Below are 27,625 nucleotides of genomic sequence, written 5' to 3'. Positions count from 1 at the left end.
TTGCTGTGATTTTTATTTTGCCCCACGATACGACACGCGATTAATTGCTCTTTGTGTGGCTCAATAAAATTGGCAATGCCTGCCTGATTTCAGCTCTCATACCCGAGGCAGGTGGTCAGCTACGGCGCACTTAGGTCAGACAGTTCCCTGTGAATATTTCCCAGACAGAGACTATAAATAACTTACACGTCATAAGTGAATGACATATAAAGGACATGCACTCGACTATAGCACCAAATTCAAGTCCTTGCACCTTTTCCCTTCGTTGCTAGAGTGATTTAGTGTGTTGCATTTGGATGATTAACCGTCAAGCTACAGAAATCATGTTGCAGTTGTGCAGAGCTGTGTTCTTCTCTTTAGCTTGACTGTTTTGTTTTGCTGGCTGTCAGAATGCAAATCATTCCTTTATATTTCATCAAGTGCTTTTTTTTATTGTGGTATTTAGGAAATTTTTCTAATTAGCTGCAAATATGCGTTTAACCTCGCTGTGCTGAGACAGCTTGATGGTAAAGTGTGTCTCGCCTACTGAGTAAGAGAGAATCTGATGCTGGGCTAGTTAAATATATTTGAATTGAACGCCACTATTATAAAATTTGATTTCAAGGGTAAAAATGAACTTTACAGATCTATTTGGTGACCTGAATGTTTGTGCATTTAATCAACATTATTATAAATAAATAAATAAAAGGGTCAAGACAACATTCGCTTTGTTCTTGGACTCAATTATGGTGTTTAGGGGGTTTTACTAAAGCATCCCTGTGTAAACGGCTAAACAAGACTGAGCTCAAACAGTGCAGCGACCATCGTCTGGCTTAGCTTCTGTTGACAAGAGCGAATATTTTGGGTTTCTGGCAGATGCAGCAACCCAAGACCTGTTCCATACAAAGGTCATTGTTTGCAAATGCAGATAAGTTAAAATAAAATAATAAAAGTCTATCATTAGATTGTAGCCTGAGATTTTTAGTCTGCATTTCAGCAAGTGCCTTCCATGTTTTGTTTCCAGACTACAAATGAAAACCAGAAATCGTCTGGCACCCAAAGTCCCGCCTAAAGACTGTTTACAGAGGTTAAATCCTAACTCTGTACTGCCAGCTACCCATTTTACTAAAAGAGACCAACATCACAACATTCATTTTTATAGGATTCATTTTGCCATTGTCTGGTGTGCTTCAGTCTTGGCCCTGATCCCTGAACCCTGAAGGGGAGATAAATAGACCTACAGCTAAAATCCCAACCGCATGCTGTATAGTGATGTTAGTTTGCTGGGGAGGTCACACAGTGCACTTTGAGGTTTATAGAAAATTGGTTTTCTTAATCTCAGCATACAGTACAAAGAGTCAGATACCACAGCAATGTCTGGCAGCGCTATGCACACTTTTCTTCCTGACTAACCCTGATGCCCATACAGCAATCCACCAGCAACTAAAAAAATATGAATTTGTTAATAAGTCATTTATTAATACATAATTCTACTGAGTAGCAATCAAAACAGCGTTCTTAAGCTTCTCCATGACTCCTTTTGCTCCAAAAGACACAGGCTTGTATTAACTTTCATAAAGTGGGCAAACGTTGCAGCTGTTCCTTAGAAAAATGTCTGGAAATGACTGCGGCGATGATTTCAACAACGTTAGTAGACTAAACTTACTGACCGTCTGATATTCAAGTCATTTCTCAAAAAGGTAAACATGACTTTTTTCTACATGATTTCAGATTGAGCTCATAACCCTCTCTGTCTAGGTGCCTCATTCTATTTTGAAGGCACAGACTGATGATTGATTTAAAAACCCTTTGAATCAAAAGTCTAAAAAGAACCATTTTGATGAGATTAATGTACCTATTAATGATTTCATCTTGTGGCAAGTATGCTCCTGGATAATTCTCGCCATTAGGAGCGACGGAGCCTCTTTTTTACAGTATATTGGCACAAAATTATAATGAATACTCTGAATATATTAAGCATTGAAACTAAACTGAACATTGATGCGATCTCCTGAAACACAGGTCATAGCATCACTGGATTGCCACGGATTCCAAGGAGTATATACTCCATTCCAAGGAGTTTCTGCCTCCTCTGTTTCATCTCGATGTGGGATTACTGTAAAGCTCTAGCTCAACGAAGGTAGAACAGGGAGGAGTGTAAGCCCCATATGGTCCAAAAATCTTATGGCAGATCTGCTCTGCATGTGCTTGAACCATCATGGTCAAGGCAGCTACACATGGCAGGCTGTAATCCTACCTTGGCGCAGATTTCAGAGAGAAGGACAAAGATCTCTCAAAGATTTCCTAGCTTAAGATTTAATGACCATCTTTGTGTATATGTGACATAAATTCATTATAATTATCTCTTGCGACTCCAGTAATGTCTAGGATACAGCATTAGATCTTAGGCTGCCAACCTATGTACAGTATATGCTGTCCTGAGGAACATCTATGGGATACCAGGATGAGTAAAGGCAGTTATTCCCATTAGAGCACAGAGATGGAGCGGTGGTTAGCATTAGCTTGGTTCACAGAAAGAAGCTCCTGGGTTTGAATCCACCAGCTGGCCAGGGCTTTTATGTGTGCACTTTTCATGAATTCTCTCTGGATACTAAATACCAGCTTCCTCTCAAATTCTAAGCTTTCCATAGATATGAATGTGAGCCTAAAAAGCTGTCTGTCTGTGTTAGCCCTGCGATAGACTAATAGCCTGTCCAAGGTGTATCCTGCCTTTGGCCCTGTGGCAGCTGGGATAGACTCCAGCATTTACTGCTATAATCAGGGGTTAACATGGACTACAATGATCTGGAATGGCGCTGCAGGACCCTCAACAAATGAGTGCTTAAATCTCATTTGTTAATCTGATTGGCAGATTAGGGTAATGGTCAATACTGAGTTAGTTAATTTCTCACGTGCAGTCTGTCACTGCTTCCAGCTGATGATAAGGAGACGCTTGTTCAGTGATAAGAAAATGATGGCATCCAACGCCTTCTTTACATCAGCAAGGCATCCTTTTTCCTGCTCATTACTATAATGCATTCATGGTGCAAGTTGCAAGATTGCATTCACAGATACACTGAAGCAACATTTCCTAAGTAGAAGGTCATCTCAAAACACCTTAACAAATATCAGCAAACACAAAGTGCTTATGTGCTGTTTTTCATACGTTGTAACTTGGTAGCTAAATGCTGATTTGCTAAATTTCCCAGGGAGAGAAAACAAGGTTAATGTGTGACACTTTCAGAGTTGGGGAGAGATACTGTAGAACATCTAAATAATACTAAATTGTTGTTATTCAAATGTTGCATGAAAATACTGTAAAAGACCATTTGGTTCAGTTTAGCGCAGGGTAAATAGCATTGTGGTAACATTTATAGTAATGCTACGGTGGCTCAGAAAGGTCAAACACACTGTAGCTTAGAAAAACACCAGAAAAATGGTCCAAAATCACAAAAAAAAACCCTGAATAAATCTCACAAAACACAACACAAGTGTGTTTGGGGATAGCATAATGTGTGAGCAGCTGCAGAAGTGACAAATAACAGTAGGTTGCTGATAGCAAACATGTGTCTAGAGTATTTTATGATTCATATGATTAAAACATTTAATACCTGCATCTTTTTCTCCCTCACCATACTGGTGAAGCCTCCACTGTCACGGTTCTGGGTCGGTTCGACCCAGCATTTTGAGTTCTCTTGTTTTGGTTTATTTTTGAATGATCGTTTTGTTCACTGGTGCTTTGTTGATCATTATTATTATTTATCTATTGTTTCTGTGATTCTGGTTTTGGTTTTTGCTCTCAGGTTTTGTGTTCTCATGTTTGCTGTGGGTTTTGATCTGTGTCTAGTCTGCGTCTTTGTGTAGTGATTTCTTGTTTCCTGTTTTATTGTGAAGGTCTGCGTCTCATGTGAGTGTGTTCAGTTTTACCTCCCTTGTCTCATCTCGTTAATTACTCCTAGCTGTGTCCCCCACCTGTGTGTAATCTCCCGGTGTTTCTCTGAGTGTATTTAAGTCGTGTCTTCTGTCATAGTCGCTGGCCCGTCTGCGTATCCACCGTGTTTCATCTGTATGTTCTCCCTGCTGTCCATCGTCACTTACCTCTGCTCATCCTCCTTCATGTTCATGTCCTGGTTTGTGTTCAGTAGTTTAGTTGTTCTCAGTTTAGATAGTCTTCAGTCCCGTTTGCCGTTTCTCTGTTTGCATTTTGTGTCCAATAAACCACCTTCTCACCTTCACGAGTGCCTGCGACTGGATCCTCCTTTGTTATCTCCACACGGCTCATCTCACTCGCCGTGACATCCGCTTCTTTTAAACATGTCTCAGTGCAGTCCTTCGCATGTCCTTCGCATTGAAACAGCTTTTCCGTCACAATCCTTTCTTTGTGTTTTGTGAGGTTTTTCACTACTTCTATTGTACACTGTAAACCCGAACAAGTTGACTGAACTTAAAACTTTTGTGGAAACTGATTACCTCAAAAGATTTAAGTACAAAAACTCATATCTTCTAAGTATGGGGTACTCAAAATTTGTATTTATTGTTAACCAAAAAATTTTAAATTATATTTTATATTTTATTAATTGAGCTTTACTCAAAGACTGTATACTTTAATTTCAATATTTTTGTGTTTCTTGTAGTTTATTATTTTGATGCAACACAATGCAATTATATTACAACCTAAACTCAAATTATCTGATTATTAATTAAAAGATATTTATGTTGTGAGTGTAGACTACTAAAAAAAAAAAGTACGGAAATTCAGTTACTTTACATTTTGTTTATTTAACATTTTTTCATGAAAATTTAAAAACATCACAAATGTTTTTATAAAACAACTAACATGGACATCGGCACCATAAAGTGAGCATTATAAATTCTGTGTAGAACATTTATCTTTTTATAAAATCACAAAGGACGACATCAGTCCTAATTGCATCTTTCTCAAAATACACAAAAATGCAAAACAAAAAGTCAAATACTAATCACTTTTTTTTTAAATAGAAATGAAAAACAATTTTTTAAAATGGGTACAAAGACGATCAGCTTCCAAATAACCAGATAAGGCAGTCAAGTATAGGAAAATTAGGTAAACTGATGGAGTTAAATCCACCCAAAGCCTGTAGTAAACTTAAAGTGCTTAAAGTGCTTCAAACAAAGTGCTCAGTAACAGAGTGCGTGTCCTAACAAACATTGCCTTATATTCCTTAAGAGCATGTAGGCAGGGGTTTCAGGGGTTTGCCGTCATCAAGCCCCATGAAGATATTTTGGACTAAGGCAAATGTGTGAACCAGCTTCCTGGGGTAGTCTAAATGCAGAGCATAGATCAAGCCAAACAATAAAGCAAATGCATTTGCAAATCTGGGAATATCACGCATCACCTAGTCGCCTTTCACCAAAACAGCCATGCTTGAGGAAGTAAAATGGACTGGACTGGGAAGCGCCGTCGGTAACCACTGTGAGAAGGGCAACTGGAGTGTCAATGAGGGTCGACTCATCCAATGCGTCCGCCTGGAATAGACACAGTATCAATGGTAAATGGCCTGTATTTGTATAGCGCTTTACACATTCAGTCATCCACACCCATTCACACACTGGTGATGGCAGCTACATTGTAGCCACAGCCACCCTGGGGCGCACTGACAGAGGCGAGGCTGCCGGACACTGGCACCAGCGGGCCCTCTGACCACCACCAGTAGGCAACGGGTGAAGTGTCTTGCCCAAGGACACAACGACCGAGACTGTCGGAGCCAGGGCTCGAACCGGCAACCTTCTGATTACAAGGCGAATGCCCAACTCTTGAGCCACGATCGCCCCAATTAAATAAGTAAGGTTGGTTTGAGAGAATGTGACAAGCATGACCTGTAATCTAGCAAAACATTCAGCAGTGTAGTGGGTTACTTTGTAACGAGTTAGGGTACTCTACTTTTTTTGAAAAATGTACATTAACGTGTTAGCTTCTTGCATTACATAATTTGTATTTTTATTATTTTTCTAAAAAAAAAAGTAATTTTTTATTTCATGACTTTATCTCAAAAAGAAACTAAATCTTGACTTCAGCCTGGTTTTTGGGCCACCTGCAGCATAGCCATAGTGCTGTGATACGCCTGTGCCCTGCTCCTGACCTGTGTGTGTGTGGGTTTTCTACAGAGAGGGTATTTTGTTTGTACAATTTGGTAGCTGCTAGGGTATTAAATTGTATTTAAAAAAATCCATAGCATTTTATCTTACTGGCAGAATTTAAGTAATGCAAAAATACTCTTACATTACATGTCTAAAAGAATTCTGGGTCCTCCTCCCGCAGGTATACAGGAAGGGCACGAAGTACTGCAGTGCGTTTCACGTTGATATCAGGCGCCTCCTAAAAAGGGAAAAGAAAAGTTCATTTAACGCAAAGTTTTCAGGTGTCATTCTTTGGGGAGAATACATGTTTATGAAACTGCATGACATCAGACTCTACTAAATTTTGGAGACTTTTCTTTTAAGATACAACCTTTCTGTCTCTTGTGACAGAGAGTATGTTTCTTAATCATTTGACAAAAACCCTACACAGTATTTTAAAATAGTGTTCTCCAGATCAGAGCTGTGATCTATATAGAACATGGGGTTCAAAGCAAGGAAAAATTGTGTGTTTATCAGTGAAACTTTTAATTTGTGTTAATTTTATCATTATCAATATATGAAATCTTCACCTTAAGGGACTTAATGAATGGTTTCTTCAATAGATCTTTCAACTCACCTGTGTTTACTGTCTCCACCTGAAATTAATTGCAGTCTGAATTTTTTTTTCTTCTGTCTTTTTGTCTTTGGCCTTCAGCCTTGGAAGAAAAAATAAAAATATTGAAAACCTTATCAGCACACTAAATATACAACACCTTGCTATATTTCAATTGTTTTAGATAGAAGTTGCCACTGCTAGCTAAGTCACTTTTGAATGATGCTAATGAGAAGAAAAAAAAACCCAAAACCTGCCGAACAGTGAGGCTGCTGTTGTAAAAACGCCAACTTTCTTGCGTTGGCAAGGGGTCGTTAAAATATCACTAAGACCCTTTCTTTATGTGTGATTCTTCGTAAAACTGTGTTTTAATCGGTTAAAACTGTAAAACTGACGACATAATCTATGTTTGAAAAAGAGCGCGAACAACCGCGAACAACTATTCACCACCTGGGTCTGTGCTTTTTAACACAACAGCGCAAGTTATTGGCTGCAACATATTAATATACTTGCTTTTTTACGGAAAAAATAAACATAACGAAGGTTCCGTTTTACTTACAAGTTTCTCCAAATGTGCTCTCCAGTCGCTCAAGAAGGGCAGCCATATTGAACAGAATTTTCTGTCAACGTCGTTCAGGTTAGAGAGAAGACGTCATGACGTCATGACGTCCACATGCGGAGCTCGGAAAAAAACATTTACTCAAAAATCATAATTAAGAAAGCAGTATTTACTCTTAACTTCTAAGCCATGTACAATTATAACTGTTTGAATCGTTAACCGAACAGAAAAGTTTTAAGTTGTTTCAACTTTGTGAGGAATTTTAATTGTTATATCCACAAACTTTATAAGTCAGGTAGACTGTTGGGGTTTACAGTGTATTTTATTCAACTTCCATTGTGTTTTGCGAGCTTTTTCAGCATTTCTTTTTTATTTCATCTTGTTTTCTTAAGTCGCAGTGCATCTGCCCTCTCAGGATTACCGTGTAATTCACAATGCAAGCTGTGCTGTTTGTGGTCAACGTGAAGCTACATGACGGCTAGAAGATTTCAATGTAAATTTAAGCTGATGATGTTGATTAAATTCATTCATCAAACTTTAACTTTTATTGTAGCTTCATACATACAAATCCACAAAGGCCTGGTGTATATATACATATATATATATATTCAGTTTAAACTGTTGTCTGCGATTATCCTGAAGATTAATGTTTTGACATGTTGCCAGTGCAATGCAGTGTGACATTCTACTTATGACATTTTGATTTTTCTGCTCGGGGTCATCTAATCCCTGAGCAGCTCAGGGCAAGCCCTTTAGTTATCATTTCTGCAGCTGCATTTGTTATCTGATGTACCAGTGGGTGCAAGGTTTATTCCCACGAGCGATGCTCCGTTCTGTGATTGCAATTCCAGTTGCATCACAATGTTCAGTTCAAGGAGAAAAAAAACAGAAAAGGGTAAACCACTGAGTTGTTGTTTTTTTTTCTTTAATAGACAGAAAGAAATAGTGGGTGGAATAACCTGCCCATCAGTGCAGTATGTATGTGATAAGAATTAATATCACGGTGGTTGGTGAATTATAAAGCGTTATAACTCATAACATTCAGTTTTTTTCTTTTTTAGTTAAAATGCCAGATTTACCTTTGAGTGTCAAATCTTTTGAGATTTGTAAGTACAAGATGTAAGCAGAGCTGAGTGCACACGGGGTCAAACTGTCCAATGACAAAACAGGGTTTTCCTGGAAAGCCTTTAGAAGAGCAAAGGTCTAGACTGCCCTTGTGGAAAAGGAACTGGCAAAGGTTTTAGAGAGTACAGATTCTTACCTTTGCACTTTTTATTGGTCTTTTAAGAAAACATCTGCATATAGAAGCTTTTACTTTTTTGCTTTTTACTATTCCTCCCCACACTTTTAAACAAATATCTTTCTACTCTCTACTTCTATAGCATTTATACTCTTTCAGCATTCAGCAAACATCAGCAAACACACAAACTGTCTGTGTCCAGTTTGTCTCACAGTGTGTTACTAGCTAAAGGTCCAGCTGCTGTATTTCACAAGGTGAGATAAGTTCACTCAGAGATGGAGAAAGATGTAGAAAGGCAGGCGTGTTGGATTTGTATAGGATGTGTTTTTATAAAACAGACTAAGCTATGCTAACTTTGTGTTATTCAAACGTGGCATGAAAATACTGGGTAGTTTAGTGCAGGATAAACATTTTAGTTTGCAGTATTGTGGTGAATTGACAGTAAAGCTGTGTTGGACTGATACACAGTGTCTGTGGTGCTCATGGTCAGAGTTAGACGGCATCAAGTGTAGCAGAGATGAAGCTGCATTTAAGCAGATGATACTTAGATTAATTAACCGAATGGCAACTTTATATCAGTTTTATGCTGCCCAGTGTAAAGATAATATAAACAGTATTGTGTCAGTGTCGGGGATGGACGTCAGCCAGGATAGCTCGTGAAACTGCTGACAACTTGGATTCAGCTGTAGAAATCCAGAGCAGCAGGTCAGCTGATCACATCAAGTACAGAAGGGGAATTTACTGAAGCTCACATTAGAAATTACTGTGAGTCGTGTTTCTTTTCCCTGTGCTGAGACACTACACAGATCTCAGGGTTCGCTCACCTGCACTGTAACCCCTGACGTTACTCATTTCACTGTTTAGGTGTTTAGGCAAAGTCAGCCTCTAACAAGTAGGCGACAGAGAATCGTTACTTTTTTTATTCCCTTTCACTGCAGGTGTCTTTCATGACAGATTTAAACTAATTCATTAGAATTATTTTTTAGATAATAGCCAGTTTTAGTAATAACTTCGATATTTGTATCAAGGTAAAAGAGACTTTGTTAAAACAAATCACGTGATAAAATTATTGACACTGACATTTATACTCAGCTGCATTTTGAATAAGAAAGGTTAAAAAATGTTTTATTACCAGTTAATTGTTGTAGTGGTTTTCCAAAAAAACACAGAAATGCAGACAAAAACAGAGTTTGTACAATTCTAAGTTTTAAAGTCAGTATTTGAAATGACCATCTTTACTCTGCAACACATATTGAACTCTCTTAGGCAAGCTTTCTTTTAATTTCTTGAAGAAGTCTTCAGGAATAGTTCTCCAAACTTCTTGAAGGACATTCAAAGATCTTTGGATGTCGGCTGCCTTTTGTTCTCTGTCGAGATGCTTCAGTAATGTTCAGGGTCTGGCCTCTGGGGAGGCCAACCTTTCATTGACTGGTTTTCTATCCAGGTGTGTCTTAACTGTACTGGCAGTGCGTATGGCATTGTTGTCATGCTTAAGAATTAAGCCACTGTCAATCAAATGGTAAAATCTGTCTGTACATTTCTGCTTTTATAATTACATCAGTGATGTCAAGATCTCCTACACCACAGGCCTGAATGATTGGTCAGTGTTAGTGGCTGAAGTAACAAAAAAAAGTTCTCTGAAAATGATCAGGTATGAAGACTGAACTGAAGAGGGGCAAATTAGCCAATGACCAAAGAAAATCTTTGAGAGGTATCGAGAAAGCCAGCTCAAAACCATAAAAAATGACAAGCAAGTCTGAAAAATATAAAGAAATGAGCTGTCCAAGATGTACCCAACCTGTTGCCCTATGATTGACAAGTTGGGTTCTAATCCCTGTAGATGCATAGATGGATCGGTGCGAGGGATCTGCAATTCTGGGCTACTTATAAGCAAAATGAAACATTACATTAAAGGTTTCCTCACAGAGAGACTGTGCTTTCACTTTTAGTAACAAACCAGTTTCCAGCATTCCTGGTTGAGTCTAATTGTGAAGCATTTTTGCTACGCAGAAAAAAGTTGTAGATATTTAACCAGTTTAGAGACTACCAACACACCACCGTGACTTTGTAACCAGTAGTAATTTAACAGTGTTAGAATTTGCTATTATCCTGTACTTACACGTGTGGTTCTTTAACCATTCAGTTACATTTTCATTTTAACATCTCAACAAAGGTGAGTGATCTATGCAGATGAATTGACTGTCTGAACTTTAGTCCTCAGTAAATGTTTCATATACTCCGAACTGGAAAAGCATAATTTTTCCATTTAGGAAGCCAAGATTGTGCTATAGTTACCATAGTTACAGCAAAATCAAGTGAAGACGTGACTTTATTTATCATTCAAGCGCATCAGCGTTTTTGCAGCTGTGAAATTATGATTTGGCTTCAGTGGAAAAAATTGATCCTTCGCTTAATTTGAGCATCTAATAATAAAGTTCTGCAGCGTTTTAATGCAAGTTTCAATCAAATGCTTTCTCCCATCCCAAGAATTGATTATGTTATCACAAACACACACACACACACACACACACACAGAAAGACGCAAGTTTCCATTCATGTGACCAGACTGGCTTTTCAAAGCACAATAGTCCCCAGTGTGAAACCTGCAGGAGATGGAGACTCTCTAGTTTGCATTTGAAAAATGATGGAAGGAGGCATGACAGTATGAGTTTCAGCACAGGCAGCGAGTGCACAGAAAAACTCAGCACATCCACCCAAACACTTGCCAAGTCGAACCAGATTACACAGGATGGGGAGAAAATCTTGTCTCCCCAGCTAAAGATCTCTCCACCGCTGTTTCTCTGCTTTCACGAGCATCACCCTCCACATCCTCCCACACTTCCCAAAAATATGTCATTTGCATTTATTTTTCACTTTTTTTTTAACTCACCGAGAAGCCAATTATGTGAATCTCCCTCATTCACTCCTTTTTTTTTGTATATACGACGAGCGTCACCATCTTTGTACAGTGAAAACAAATATCTGAAAAGACGCTGTATTCAGAGCTGCCCATACAAATGCAAATTAACATCGACTGTTTCGAATGTTTGTAAGAACAACTTTTCATCCCCTTCACTGGCATAGAGGGATGAGTGCAAAGCTACACGGCTGAATTCACGTATCTTAAGGTAGAAGAAGCCGTGTCTTGTTTAAGACTGCAGAGGCTTACACGGAGAGCTTCTCAAAATTGAAACAGGCTGATTGAGATTGGTTAAGTGCTGCATTCATTTCAAAGCTGCACACCTAGTTAAAGCTCTGCTTGCTTTCATATCCACATAAAGCATGTTATTAAGGTGAATGCTGAATTTGAAGCTTGCCAGAATATTTCCTCTGGCGTTTCACAAATTTGGAGCCTGTTGAACCACCAGCGGTTTATTTTCACTTTAAGACCCAGCATACTCATTCATATGTTTGGGAACTTTTATTCTAATAGTCAAGAGTTTTAAAGTTAAATCTAGCATCAGTAAAGCAAGAAAATAATAAATAGTTGTATTTTGGATTGTGTAGTAGAGGGCCACTTGTTTGCAGGGTGGTTACAGCAAGGATCTACATTACACGAGTTGGCTGAACATTTGCAGCTGCATGTAGCTGATCACTACTGATTTTCTTCTTCTGCAGGAAAACTAAAAATTCAGCTTCAAAATGTTCACTCTGACACTGAGCAGAAGCATCTCTTCAGCCACAATCTCTTCAACTCCCTCTTGGTTTCTAACTCTATCTTGTCTCTTTCCGCCTTTGTGTGTCTCCACTTGCTCTCAGTTTGATGTCCGGTCTGGCTGCTCTGGATGCCAAGTGCTCCAGCCGCTTGGGAATAATGACCATTTCATACTACCTGTGGACCACCTTTGTTGCTGTGGTAGTTGGTATTCTCATGGTTTACATCATTCACCCGGGTGGAGCTGCACAGAAGGAGGATTCTGAGGACAGCAAGAAGCCAATGACCAGCTCTGCTGATGCTCTGCTGGACCTCATTCGGTAAGAGACCACTAATTATTTCCGTTATGCTCAGAGCGCTGCAAGTGTAGCGCCAGAAAATGCATAGACTATGTTAAAGAGAGTTGCCTAAGTGCTTGTTTTTATGTAGTCCCATGGAAGAAGGATGAAGGGAGTAAAAACTTGGCTGTATTTTGCTTTCTTTGGATTAAAGTAAGTTTGTGTATTTAGTGTCAATAGTTCAAAAGCGAGGCTTCAGAGAAATCTGAGTCATTAGATGAACAAGATGTTGGGAAAGACTTTTGTTTAACTCATTAAAATTCAGCCTGTTGTTGCTTTTTTAACCAACATGGAAATCTAGTATTTAAAAATGAATAAAGCTTAAAAAATGCTTATGTACAATTTCATATCAACAAAGTCATGGAAAATAATCTTAAGAAAAACAATCTAGCAGAAAGAAAAAAAATCCATGGAGAAGATCGACTTTATTCCAGAGCGAATCTAATTCACATGCCGTATTGCTAATGTGCGCATTTTGGCTTTTGCGGATTTGCAAATGAAACAAACGTGTGTAGGTTATAGTGCGAATGAAAAGCAGATTTGCTCTGCGTGCTCATGGAGGCAGAAGTCAAGGAGGTGCTTGAGGTCGGCGTGTAAAGCCTGGAACCTTATGTGCCAGTGGGTTATTGTGCTAAGCTAATTAGTGCTGCTGAAGGGCTGGGTTGTTGTGCTAGAGATAGACCTGAAACATGACAGAGACTCGCGGCAGGTCAGTAGACTAAAAGAAGAGCGGCTGAGGTGTGGACCTGTGCACAAGGATATCTGATATTTGTGGTTTTTTAACCTAAATGCACAGAATGGGAGGCAAACAAAAACATGGAAATTATGAATTATGAACAAATTTTGGTTTTTTGGAAAAAAAAATAATAATGAACTTTTAAAAAAATATCAGGAATAAAATAGAGTTGGAAGACTCACTTCCAGTCACACTATCAATAAGAGGGAGTAATAAACTGGCCAAGCCTATGAAATCCATCTATGACCTGATCATGTGCAGTGGTGAAGCTTTGTTGTTCACAGATTCTGTGTGTGTGTGTGTGTGTGTGTGTGTGTGTGTGTGTGTGTGTGTGTGTGTGTGTGTGTGTGTGTGTGTGTGTGTGTGTGTGTGTGTGTGTGTGTGTGTTTGAGGGGGGGTTACAGAGCACAGCTGTGCTTTGGATTTATCCCGCAAAGCTTCTTTACAGCCTTCATCTATCATGCAGGCCTGCTGTATCACTCGACTGTCAGTGCTCGTGTGTGAATGTGTTGGATAAGCATCTATAATGAGCATGTTATGTAAGAATATGTGCATTCTTGGATTTATTAGGGGAACCCTGGGGTCAGAGTGTTTCATTAGCCAGCTTTGCTCTGATTGGATATCCCGCTGGTCCGATCTGTGCAGGATACTCACCGCAGTCTTGTGACTCACTCTGCAATGTTTCTGGAAATCTTTGCCATATGGTTTTTAACGTCACTCTTCTTAATGTACACGTACCCAGATGCAGTGTGGCTTTTAATCTCACTGCATCTTAAATGTGATGGTTGATTTCTGATTGTGGTTTAAATTCTGTGTCACTGTGGGATTTACCAGCAGCACTAATACAACGCAGACCTTGGACAGTAGTCTCTTTGCACAGAATACTACACAGGCAGTATCTGCACGTAAACAAAGGGCACCTCATAACTCTTTTGTATTTATTAGACCACTCACTCGTCATTCATTGTGCATTTAGTGATCCCAGCAGCTCTTGACTTAAAAAACAAATACTTTATAAGTTATTAGTCATGTTTGTGTAGTATCTGGGATTTCCTTCCTACATATCGTGGAACAGCAATGATGTGCTGTGAGGAACCTAACTTTGTCTTCTGTCCTAAAGACACTGTGGCTCAGTGGCTTGGTCACATTTTAGGTAAACCTGTTCAACTGCATCTTAACATAAATATATAATCAGCATATTAAATGGCAGAAATTCCATGCATTTAGGCATGTAAACTATTCAGTTCAGTTCAATTCAGTTTTATTTATACAGTGCCAGATCACAAGAATAGTTGCCTCAAGGCGCTTTATATTGTAAGGTAAAGACCCTACAATAATACAAAGAAAACAAAGAAAATCCCAACAACTGTATGACCCCCCCTATGAGCAAGCACTGTGGGGACAGCGGGAAAGAAAAACTTCCTTTTAACAGGAAAAACTTCCTTTTAACAGGACCATCTTTTGCACTTTTCTGTCAGGATATAGTGCTACTAGACACCTGTCGCTGTGCTGTCTCAGCTCTTAAATCAGTGGTCGAAACTGAATTACAGAAAAAAACTTATTTAAAAAACACCAAACTTTGACAATTAAATTACAGTGATCACGATGCAGGTCTGCTCACTTACTTTATATTAATCTGTGGTCTGCATGAACGTGGGGCCAATCCACATCCCAGCTTACACTGTGTAAGGATACAGTGACTCATTTGCTATTTATTACATGACAAAAACAGAGAGAGGACTAGTCATATTAGTCATACTTAGAGTTTATGATGCTCTATCAATAACTCATCCTGGAAATATATAGTCATTAACCAACGTATCTCATTTTATCTTTGATCCTTTGAATGAGTTTGTCGGACAACCTTTCATCAGAATCAGAATCAGAATCAGAATACTTTATTGATCCCTGGGGGAAATTATTTTTTGTTACAGTGCTCCATTTTAAACCAACATTAAGACAAGACAGACAATACGCTAACTAAGAATAGTACAATATATACATATATATACATACATACATACATAAGTCACTTATAAATAAATAGTTGGAAAAGAAACATGTGTAGCTGTAGCAGCAAACAGTGTGTTAAGTGGATGCGTTGTACAGGGAGATGGCCACAGGCAGGAATGATTTCCTGTGTCGTTCAGTGGTGCTTTTCGGTAATCTCAGTCTCTCACTGAACGAGCTCCTGTGACTGACCAGCATGTCATGGAGTGGGTGGGAGGTGTTATCCAACATTGTCTTTATCTTGGACAGCATCCGCCTCTCCGACACCACCTTGAGGGAGTCCAGCTCCATCCCCACAACATTGCTGGCCTTACGGATCAGTTTATTAAGTCTGTTGGCATCTGCGACCCTCAGCCTGCTCCCCCAGCATGCAACAGCATAGAGGATCGCACTGGCCACAACAGACTCATAGAAAATCCTCAGCATTTTCTGGCAGATGTTGAAGGACCTCAGTCGCCTCAAAAAATAGAGACGACTCTGGCCCTTCCTGTAAAGTGCTGTGGTGTTTTTAGCCCAGTCCAGTTTATTGTCAATGTGTACTCCAAGGTATTTATAGTCCTCCACAATGTCAACACTGACCCCCTGGATTGAAACAGGGGTCAAGTGTTTCCTGGTCTTCCTGAAGTCCACGATCAGTTCCTTGGTCTTTGCCACGTTGAGCTGCAGATGATTCTGCTCACACCACGTGACAAAGGAGTCGACCACAGCCCGGTACTCTGTCTCATCATCCCTGCTGATGCATCCAACCACCGCAGAGTCATCAGAAAACTTCTGAAGATGGCAGGTCTCTGTGCAGTGGCTGAAGTCTGTGGTGTAGAGGGTGAAGAGGAAGGGGGAGAGGACAGTCCCCTGTGGTGCCCCTGTGTTGCTAATCACCTTGTCAGACACACACTGTGGGAGACGTACATATTGTGGTCTTCCTGTCAGGTAATCAACAATCCAGGACACCAGAGAAGCATCCACCTGCATCGCTGCTAACTTATCACCCAGGAGGGTCGGCCTGATGGTGTTGAAAGCACTGGAAAAGTCAAAAAACATAATGTTAGGTTTGTAGCTTGAACCCATCCGCTGGAACGTTGAAGACAATATAATTACACTGCAAGCAAGACGCAAGTAGGCAAACATCTTCATGGTACTCGTGCACGGGAGAGACTGGACAGAGCGCCGTTCCTTCGCTTGACCCCAGTAGCTCTCGTCCGTTCTCCCATACACTGTCCTTTTATTGAGGTTACATGAATATGCATAGGTTCATTAACATACGACGTCTACATACAAACAAAGAGTACCTTGCCTGTGTGTGTGTGTGTGTGTGTGTGTGTGTGTGTGTGTGTGTGTGTGTGTGTGTGTGTGTGTGTGTGTGTGTGTGTGTGTGGGGACTGCTGATCAAAGGGTCAAACATTCTTGGTCAGGAAGAGGGTAGCCTCCCCCTCACCCTAGATGGTTCATCCTAGATAACACGGTGAGGAAGTCCTGCAGTTCATCTAAACAAAGAGCACTTAGACTAGAACAGACGCAACTACGTTAATCCTACCATAAAATAATAAGACACAGTATGACCTCTCATGCTCCCAAAGTGCTGTCTAATACACACAAAGTTTGCAGACTATCAAGGATCAAAACCTCTACCAATCTACAACTAATTACAAAACTCTAAGCATATATAAGTAAATATTTCTAAGCATAAATGACAATCAACAATACAAATCTAACATTTCCCCCCTTTTTGACCTTTATGCCTGAAAAGTTCCCAGGTATGAATACCTCATGTCTGACAGTTTCAATGCAAACCTTTTTATACTCAGCATATGTCAAATCACCCTAAATTACTGAAAGGTACACAGTTTAATAAATGTATTAGCAGTTACCCCATTCATTGAGCTCATCTCATGGCAAACTGCATCTTACGAGCAACCAAAGAAATTGTTAATTTAATAGTGAAACTAAAAAAGTAACATTTTGAAAAACATCTCAACTTGGTGGTGCTTCCTCCGGGTGTGCACATCACATGTCTTTCTGCAGAGTGGTTTAAGCTCTGCAGGGCGTCATGAATGTCTCTTCCAGTTGTTTCCATCACTGTCCATAGGACCAGAGTCCAAATGTATGTAGAATAAACATTCAAACATACTAGTTGGTTTTGTGGTTCGTCAACATGGGTCTCAGCTATTTCCAAGCTGCAGACCTCTCAGCACTCTAGTTTTATGGCCTCTTACCAGCCCCCATCACCTGACTTCAGACCTTCGTCTTGTGAGGGGGATATTTATGACTCCTTAATTGTCCACGCTCTGCAGAAAAAGCTCTCTGTGGAAAGGGTGCTGGGTTCCGTCATCTTACTGCTGTTATGATCCCAGCAGCCTTCAGAGTGTCATCGTATGCACAGTATAGTGGCACAGCATTAGGTGATGTTCATAGGAAACTGCTGTCATCACCACCATAGCTTCTGGTTCCTGTGCTTTCACAGAATCATGATGTCATCCTCGAACTCCTTCTGCGCTGTCGATGGAGCTTGGCACGCTCCTCATCCCCTGAGTGTTTATGTTCCAACGCTGCTGAAGGTTTAAGGCAGAGCACGTCGTACACCTTAGTCGTCTTCCTCAGCGTCAATATTGAATCTTTCATTGTATTTAAAATCTTGCTGTGGGAAGTCTCCTCTTGATTTCCTGGAAGCTTAGTAGCACAGCTCTCTGTGTGATGTCTGCTGTGCTGAAGATGATCTCTGATCCTCCTGAAGCCTCTCTCCCATCTTGTGGACGATCCTCTCCTCTATTTTGCAGGCAGTTTCATGGTCCTTGCTGTGGCTCCAAGGTCTGATCTCATGATGGGCCCCAACCAGCTTGATCTTTGACCTCAACCACTGCCTGGTCCTGTCAGCTATGCGCTTCTCACTGGGCCTCTGAAGATTTCTCAGGAGATTACTGCTGCACCTGTATTTCCTTGCTAGGAAGACAAACTATTTGGAGAGTATGTCAACAATCATCAAACCACATTCTTTAGTTCAGTGAACTTCACTTATAGGCCATCAAAGCCTCATCTGAACATGGGTGCACCACTTGCATAGGTTTAATATTTGTAAATAAAACGGCTAATCACACAAATCACTGCAACAATAATAAAAAACATTGTTTAATGTTAATCCTTGGACCCCTCCTCTTGACGCATGGACACACCCATGCGTCAACTCACCAAACCTGGATTCCAGTCTCAAAGAAAAAGATTAGCTAGATCATATCCCAGGCAACATCAGGGCATCTCCTCCCCTGGAGCAGCACCACCCCGGACCTATAATCCTGCAATGAAAATGTTAGTGTGCCTTGCATACTAAGTTTGCTTAACACCTGGCTCTCCCAGGAGCCTGCATACACACCATCATGGCCTGGAAAACAAAATCTGGAAGTAAAATCAAACTTCATACCTGTAAACAATTGTATCATAAGGACAAGAAGCATTCAACATCAGCAAGACAAGTGTCATGTGCAGGTTTTCTCAAATCAGTAAACTACAATTATTTTCATAAGTCGCCTCAGACATGGATCATCCCATGTACTCAGGCAACATTAATGTAATCGGTGACTGCTCTTAAGCAAAGTCACTCCACTTATATATTACTATGGGCTCAAAAGTGGCCAGCTAATGAGCCCATATCAAACTATCCCAGAAACACTGTATCTCTTATTTGTTTTACTCATGTCACTTGTCCGTTTCAGCTGAATCTTCCACAGCATTCTCAAAAAAACTAACATTAGCAATACACATTGACTGTAGTCAGACAGAGGTCAGACACAGGTCAACAGATTCCAGAGGTGCCATAAAAACACCATAAAGTCAACCCTAGCTGTGGAAAGAAGTAACACCAGTTCTCAACACAGGAAATTTCACACATGTTATTCACATTATCAAAGTAACCTTCACATTTTCCCATCAACACAATGCAACAGCATCACCACTCATAACCTGTAAACACAGTTTTCCTCACACATAAACCCAGAAATCCTGTAGTAGGAAAAAACATCAACCAGTTGTCCTGGTATAAATCGCATCATCAATTCACATGAAGAACTGGCATGCTGTATGAAAAGAAAATGCAAATATTAGCGCTTGCGCAGGCGTATGCATACTTTGTCACAGTTATCTCTGTGAGCAACACAAGCCTATGAATAACACACCTGATAAATGCACAGACACAGAAAATGGCATTTAAAAGGTTAAATCATCATGCAACCTCGAGTGTTGCTGTCATCTTTCTGCTCCTGTAAAAGGAAACACATGGGTTCATCTGCACCTTTGTCAGGTGGGGGTTAGCTTCACACAATCATGATCAGTCAGTCAGTCAGATATTTTAAAATTCTTACTCATTCACTCAGTGGTTCCTTCTTTTGCTAATTGTGGAAATTATCATCGCATTCGTCTCCACGCTCAGCAAAACGACGTTATTTCAAAAAGAAAAACAATTTAGACTGGATTTCCTCGTTGAATCCTTTTCGGGGGGGACTCTCATTTCCTAATTGTCCCAAATAAGTGGCTTTCTCCTGAGCCCATTTTAAATGTGGAGAAACTCACTTGCAACAATTGTCTTGACGACGTGTAATGCTTTTAATTCCCGACTTGCAGATCTGCTCAAAGAAAAGAAATTCACAAGCAAAAATCAGTGCTTGTTCAAAAATGAAAAATAAAAAATAACAGAGATTATCAACCCAAACTCTCAGTGCACTGTGAAAGTATCAAAATAAAAAGGCCTTGTTAAGTCATGACACAAACTCCTCATCATCTTCACAACAGGAGAAGAATCATCAGCTAGATTAACTCCAAACCAACCATCAGCTGCACAACACACAACATAACCCTAATGTCATATTAGCTATGAGTTTAATCACCCGGTCTGTGCTCTTCACTCATTTAAGCCACAGATCTATTTTATTCAATTTTTCCTTTTTCCCTTCATCATAAAACATGTGACATGCTGTCATGCACTTCACAAAAGAAGTTTGTTCTGACGTATTCAGAGTTGTGTATCTAAATACAGGATTCACTCGCACATCAAAGCAGGAAACTCAGTGTTTTAGAGTCTCTACTCAACACACAACAAACTCCAACACATCTCATTCACTCGTGCTAGAATTCAATCACCTTTCATTAATCTAAAACCGATCAACTAATTTGCATATCAGCTATTAACCCACTAAGTTGACAGGACGACAGAAAAGCATGTTCAAAATAGTATCACAAAAGACAATTTCCCTCATACAGTAAATTACATGTGCTGCCTCAATCAAGCAGGAAGCTTCTCCCAATTTACCATTTTAACAACTAAATTTATTGTCTGATCACTGGTTGGTCAAACCAGGATCTTTTTTCCCACAAAAGTTAAACTGTTGTCCTGCAACCTGGAGAGTCAATTTTTTGCATTGGATAAATTCAGTATTTAATAACAAGTGTCTGCTAAATTGACACTATTTTAACACTGATGAAAGATAACAAGCTAATTTTCATTGCATGGGTTTGTGTTATTAGGCAGGTCTAATGCATGTCTGTGGAGCTGCATCTCCAGCAGAGCATGTTCTTAAAGCTGCCTTTCCTACACATTTCTCTGCTATTATTTAATCATTTCTTAACTAATGTGCTATGAGTCCACTGGTCTTTGCATCACACTAAGTGACTTGGACAAGATGATAAACAGACTCACATGCTGAAGATGTTGTCTAATCTTCATGAGCTCTCTTGTGTTTGTGTTAGTAGGGTTAATGCATGTTCTGCTTGTGTGTGTGATTTTGTATATGTTTCTATTTTCGCAATGTTTCAGACTCCGTCTCAATTTTCCAACTTAAGCAGTCAGTTTTCTTTTCCCCAGGTTTGCTAACCCAAATTTTGATTTCCCACATTAAATAACAGCATTCCTCTGTGTTCTCACCTAGTCTTCTCACTCTGTTGTCCTCTCACTCTTTTGTCCTCTCCCTCTTCAACAGTCCCGGCAGTTCTCCTTCAGCTTTGTCCTGTCTAGTAGCTGAAGTGCTGCTGCTGCCTTCTTGGGCGACTTCTTAGCAGCTGCTGCCGGTTTCTTGGCTTTGGCTGCGGCGGGCTTCTTGGCTTTGCTCTCAGTAGCCTTGTTCATCTTGAAGGATCCGGAGGTCCTGGTGCCCTTGGTCTGCACCAGAGTGCCCTTCGCCACCAGGCTCTTGATGGCGGTCTTGACACGGGCCTTGTTCTTGTCCACATCGTAGCCTCCGGCAGCCAGAGCCTTCTTGAGAGCGGCCACAGACAGGCCGTTGCGCTCCTTGGAAGCGGCCACGGCTTTCACAATCAGCTCGCCCACGCTGAGGCCGACCTTCTTGGGCTTGGAAGTCATCGTCTTCTTCTTCTTGGCCTGAACCTCGGCGCAGGGCGTGTTTATGATGGAGCCTTTCCCACCACAGCGCTGGCACGTTGAACGCATCATGAAGGGTCCATTTCTTTCATGTCGCTAGCCGCATGTGGCTTGCCCGAGTCACTCAGTCCTTTTTGAGCATTTCAACATGCTGCCGCCGCAGACCCTGGCCTCAGATCCAGCAAGTTTAGCGCGCTGATCTCCAAAAAAGTCCCGAAGGCCAGAAAGACGTCAAATAAGTGTCTCGTGCTGAGAACTCAAACAAAAACTCCTCTTCACGCTGCCATCTTGCTCGCCCCTCCGTGAAATTCAACCAATCAGACAGGAAGATGGGTTTGCTTTCTTCTTCTGCTGCTGTTTATCCACATTGCTGCTGCTTTGCTGGGACTTTTTGTGCTCAGGACTTGCTGCTGTCTCTTTATCATGGAGCTGCATTCCTTATCTTCAGGGAGGAGTGCGCTCGCTTGTGAGGTTGAGAAACACATGGCACTGTAAATAAGTCAGCCAGAAACTTGGCCTGCATGTTTCCAATGATGTTAAACTATAACTTTCTTCCGACCGCTGCATGTGGAAAATTGATTCAGGTCTGCTTTTCACCTGAAAGTGACAAACTAAGACATTTCATTATTATCATCACTGCTTAATCAACACACATCTCTCTCTCTCTCTGTGTTTTTGTGAACAGTCTTTTCTTAAAAGCAGAAAATGAAATTGTAGTTGTTTTTGGCTGATCAACACAAAACCTTTTTCCTATGATTTTTCTTTTTCACTCTTTTTTTTTCGTTACAATAGCTGGTGACCTGCAGAATCACCGCTCTCACTCACAATCAAAGGCAATTACTTTTACATAGCGCACAAAAACACTGTGATGTCAGACACATTCACACTCACTTTTTCATCTGCATAAATAAACCATATGGCTGGAGATATGTGCCATGGTGATCCATAAGCATGATCACCAGTTTATTTAATTATTTTTAATCCAACAAAACAAATAAACAAGAACATGATGCTGATGTTATGAACACTCTACACACAAGAGTCAAGATTCAGGAAAACTGCTCATGGAAACGCTGCACACTCCAGTTATCACAGTTAACATAGTGCTGTTTCCCTCTCTTAGAGTAGTTCTTAGACAGCTCTCGATCTGATAATGTGTAGTTTGCTCATCAGCTCAGAAAAAAACTGCAACGCAACATCACACAGTAGTTGCTCTGCCCACAGCGGCAAAGTCTTACACTTTCATATTCAATTCAGCTTCTCCATCATGTACTTTTAGATGTTTCATACAGGGTTCAGCATATTAGTTGTTTTCACAGGTGTGCTCCATATCTCAACAATGGCTCATAACAAGACGACAGTCTTTCACACAGGTCAAGTGCCTCTATGCACTTCATTAGTTTAAATATTTACCTATATCACTTCACCTCATATGTCATTGTACTGAATTTAAGCAACCACAAGTTTAATGTAGGTTACTTTTAACAACTATCCACCTCAATGGTTTGGCACACAGGCTGTTAACATTTTGTGTCAGGAAGGGGTGGGGGGAAAGCCACCCACCAGAGCACAGCTGCTGATGTGGGCTGGCCTTTTCCACACACTCTTCAAGGCTGGTGTGTTTTCTGACAACTTCTAACATTTGAATCTCTTCCATTTATAAGCCTGCGATTAACCGCACGGCTCAGGTCCGCGTGAAACCCGCGCGACCGCATTCGCGTGCACCCACGCAGCTGTGGAGCCTTCGCTCTCTCTCTTTTATACATAAATACTTTGTGCTGCCAGGAGCAAAGTCCAGCACAAACGTCTTTCTCCCTCTAACTCACTCTTGGTTGCTTAGAAACCCATGATAACAACAACAGTCGGTGTTACAGACCACGTGTTCAGCTCCGCACACACTCACACAACAACAACAACAAAAACGACGACGACGACAACAATGACAACAACACAAAATAGGCCTACTCCGGACTCACACCGGACCGCTCGGGACCCTGACCCAGTTGTGGGACGCTCACCCACTCGCGCGACAAAACCCAATGAAGGGACGCTCGGGACACACACCCAGGGCGATTTCAAAACCGGACACTCACCGGACGCTTGGGACCCTTGGGCGATTTAACCAAAACTTCTTTTTCGGGACACTAACCCAGTTATCGCTCCACAAAGCAGCGAACTTCTCAACGCCTCACAAAATGGCGGAGACTGCACAACGACACGGTTATAGAGTCGGCCTCTTTAAACTTACTTGGCGTTGCTTAGCGTGTAATATCAGCCTGAATCCCGCCGATCGCCATTCATCGAGGAGAAAGACAGACAGCGAATCCACAGGAACTTCCTGGCTGACGTCAGTCTTTCAGCGTGCCTCCCCCCCCTCGGTGAATGCGATCCCAGGGATCCGGCTCGAAGGACCAATTAATGTTAGGTTTGTAGCTTGAACCCATCCGCTGGAACGTTGAAGACAATATAATTACACTGCAAGCAAGACGCAAGTAGGCAAACATCTTCATGGTACTCGTGCACGGGAGAGACTGGACAGAGCGCCGTTCCTTCGCTTGACCCCAGTAGCTCTCGTCCGTTCTCCCATACACTGTCCTTTTATTGAGGTTACATGAATATGCATAGGTTCATTAACATACGACGTCTACATACAAACAAAGAGTACCTTGCCTGTGTGTGTGTGTGTGTGTGTGTGTGTGTGTGTGTGTGTGTGTGTGTGTGTGTGTGTGTGGGGACTGCTGATCAAAGGGTCAAACATTCTTGGTCAGGAAGAGGGTAGCCTCCCCCTCACCCTAGATGGTTCATCCTAGATAACACGGTGAGGAAGTCCTGCAGTTCATCTAAACAAAGAGCACTTAGACTAGAACAGACGCAACTACGTTAATCCTACCATAAAATAATAAGACACAGTATGACCTCTCATGCTCCCAAAGTGCTGTCTAATACACACAAAGTTTGCAGACTATCAAGGATCAAAACCTCTACCAATCTACAACTAATTACAAAACTCTAAGCATATATAAGTAAATATTTCTAAGCATAAATGACAATCAACAATACAAATCTAACACATGACCCTCACAGTGCTCGCCGGCTGGTCCAGATGGGTGTAGACACGATTAAGCAGGTAGATGATGGCGTCCTCTGTTCCGAGACGAGGCTGATAAGCGAACTGAAGGGGATCCAGATGTGGTCTTACTATGGGTCGCAGCTGGTCCAGGATGAGCCTTTCCAGGGTCTTCATGATGTGGGAGGTCAGTGCCACGGGCCTGTAATCCTGGGGGCCACTGGGACGAGGCGTCTTTGGTACAGGGACGAGGCATGATGTCTTCCACATCACCGGGACCCTCTGCAGACTCAGACTCAGCATAAACAGTTTATGAAAGACTCCACACAGCTGGGGGGCACAGGTCTTGAGGACAAGGGGACTCACTCCGTCTGGTCCAGCAGACTTGCCTGAGTGAAGTCTCCTCATTTGCATCTCAACCTGGTATTGAGTGAAGGTGATGGGTGGGGGAGGGGTGTCAGGAATCTCACAGGAGGCAACATGTGAAGAGAGAGGCTGGCACAGTGGTGTGGCTCTGGATTCCAGGCTGACTGCAGGTGAGGTTGTGGGGGTGGGAGCAGACACTGTGGTGTCGAATCTATTGAAAAACAGATTCAACTCGTCGGCTCTATTCTCACCTCCCTCAGCTCCCCTGCTGTTGGTTGGCCTGAATCCAGTGATGGTCTTCATGCCCCTCCACACCTCTCTCATGCTGTTCTGCTGGAGTTTCCACTCCAGCTTCCTCCTGTAATTGTCCTTAGCCTCTCTGATCTTGTCCTTTAGTAACACCTGGATCTTCCTCACCTCCTCTTTGTTGCCCCCTCTGAAAGCCCTCTTCTTGTTGTTGAGGAGGGCTTTGATGTCCTTAGTCACCCACGGCTTGTTATTTGGGTAACAATGAACAGTCTGAGCTGGAACAATGGAGTCGGTGCAGAAAGTTATGTAGCCTGTGATACACTCAGTAAGCCCATTGATGTCCTCGGCGTGAGGCTCACAGAGTGTTTCCCAGTCGGTCACCTCGAAACAGCCCTGTAGTTCCGCTATTGCCTCCTCTGACCACCTCCTAACAGTCCTGGTGGTCACAGGTTCCCTCCTCACAATTGGCACATAGCGGGGGGTGAGGTGAATCAGGTTATGATCTGACCTACCAAGTGGGGGGAGGGAGGAGGAGCTGTATGCATCCTTGACGTTAGCATACAGTAAGTCTAAAGTTTTCTCTCCCCTGGTGGGACAGTCCACATATTGTTTGAATGTTGGTAGTGTATTGTCCAGTGATACATGGTTGAAGTCATCCGAGATCACAATAAAGGCACTCGGGTGCTGAGTCTGTAGCCGAGCTATGGCAGAGTGGATAGTGTCACATGCAGCTGTGGGGTTAGCAGAGGGGGGAACATAGACAGCCACCAAGATGACGTGAGAGAATTCCCTGGGTAAATAATACGGCCTGAGTCCAACAGCACACAGTTCAGTGTCCGGGCAACAAGTCCTTTCTTTGATTGTTATGTTGGCAGGGTTACACCACCGGTTGTTAACTAAAACAGCAAGCCCACCTCCTTTACGCTTACCGCTAGCGATGCTGTCCCTGTCCGCCCGAACAGTGTGGAAGCCTTCCACGGAAGCATTCTCATCGGTGAAACACATCAGGCTACACTCTCGGTATTCCCTCTGACTCCGTACCAGTGCTGAGATTTTAATTGCCAACGATCGCACATTTCCCATCACGACAGACGGCAGACACGGTTTAAACGGTTTCATTTCACCTCGATGGATGGTGGGCATCTGTTTTCCTCTCCAGAAAGAGATTGTTCTCTATTTTCTACTGTCCCCATTCTTCCTGCTCCTCTGTCTTCAGATTTCATCTGTCCGTGCACCTGAGTCCACTCTGTGGCAGCTCAAGAACTGAAGAACTCAATATTCTTTTCTTCAGAGATATGAGATGTGGAGATTTTCATTTGTCAGGACTGATAGGACTGATGCAGAAAAGTCTATTTACCAACAAAGCAAATTTTCAGTGTAATTTTATTAGAGTAAGACTTCTTGCACAGTAGTAATGATGCAGAATCCATAAAGAAGCTGTCGTCCTTCTTTGAATTTCTGATTTAATCAATTCCAGTTTCACAGGGAGGAGATGTACAGGAAAGATTTACCCCATGTTGTGGAAGTTTTCCATTTAAATAAAGCCTGCAGACGAGCGGTGAGCGGTAGCTAACATTCTTTAATCAAAACACACAAAGAACAGACAACCAAGCTTGTGGAGAGCCTGCATGACCGCGGGGCAGGTCAGCAGAGTCTCCCTGAGCCTAGCATGGCTCTCAGTTAAATACCTTCTTCAGGAACAAAAGGCAGTACACAGCTGTTTCACACCTTAAGGTTCACACTCCCTTGCTACCTCCCAGAGTCCTCGAAGAGACAAAAGTTTCTTCCTGTGCTTCCCCCCAGCTTCCTTACTAGACCCCCACCATTTGTCTTAATGTATGAGTGTGAGACTTGTTAAAATCCAGTGGCACCAAGGCATTATACAATAAAATAATGTGAATAATACATAAGTAAAAGAAATTCCTATACACCCGTAATATCAAAGCCAATATAAAAAACAGGAGATACACAGAAATAGCTTTTGTTGAAGCAAAGTTATAACTGTTCTATTTCTCTGCATTGATTACATTTCTGGGATTGTTAACCTACATTTTACTTTGGATCCATTACAATGTGTCTGCTTTTCACTGAAAGATATTAACAAATTCCCTAAATTTTCTTTTATAGCAACATGTTTCCAGCCAACTTGGTCCAAGCTACGTTTCAACAGGTAAGCTCAAATACTGAAAGCATAGATTTCTGTTACCCCCTAATCTTTAATCTAAACTGCAACGCCTCTTTATATTATCTTCTATTGTCCATTTATTTCAACACATTTGCAAAAAGAATAAAATTAATCTGTTGCCGTGCGAGAATGCAAACACGAATGAGCGTGTTTCATTATCATGTAAGAGTCTGGTAT

At 41.4% G+C, this 27,625-nt stretch overlaps 1 protein-coding gene, 1 long non-coding RNA gene and 1 pseudogene across 2 annotated transcripts in view; 1 reads left to right on the top strand and 2 right to left on the bottom strand.

Annotated features, from left to right (window-relative positions):
- slc1a7a (solute carrier family 1 member 7a) overlaps nucleotides 1–27,625 on the top strand; it is a 59,581-nt gene that overhangs the window by 10,332 nt on the left and 21,624 nt on the right. The window contains exons 3-4 of the mRNA XM_085440393.1: nucleotides 12,247–12,462; nucleotides 27,391–27,433. Coding sequence (XP_085296519.1) covers nucleotides 12,247–12,462; nucleotides 27,391–27,433 — 259 coding nt within the window. The remainder of the gene's footprint in view (nucleotides 1–12,246; nucleotides 12,463–27,390; nucleotides 27,434–27,625) is intronic.
- LOC146688119 (uncharacterized) lies at nucleotides 4,739–7,551 on the bottom strand. Its single transcript, XR_014916596.1, has 4 exons — nucleotides 7,248–7,551; nucleotides 6,713–6,791; nucleotides 6,239–6,334; nucleotides 4,739–5,484 (listed from the first exon to the last, which is right to left on the bottom strand). It is a non-coding gene; the product is annotated as an uncharacterized LOC146688119 (long non-coding RNA).
- Nucleotides 20,023–22,574, bottom strand: LOC146688118 (histone H1 pseudogene; annotated as a pseudogene).

This window comes from Copadichromis virginalis, linkage group LG18 (assembly GCF_057382275.1).
Source record: "Copadichromis virginalis isolate Kocher_CV1m ecotype Utaka linkage group LG18, C_Virginalis_male_GT1.1, whole genome shotgun sequence".
NCBI lineage: Eukaryota > Metazoa > Chordata > Actinopteri > Cichliformes > Cichlidae > Copadichromis > Copadichromis virginalis.
This window is presented reverse-complemented; position numbering and strand designations above follow the sequence as displayed.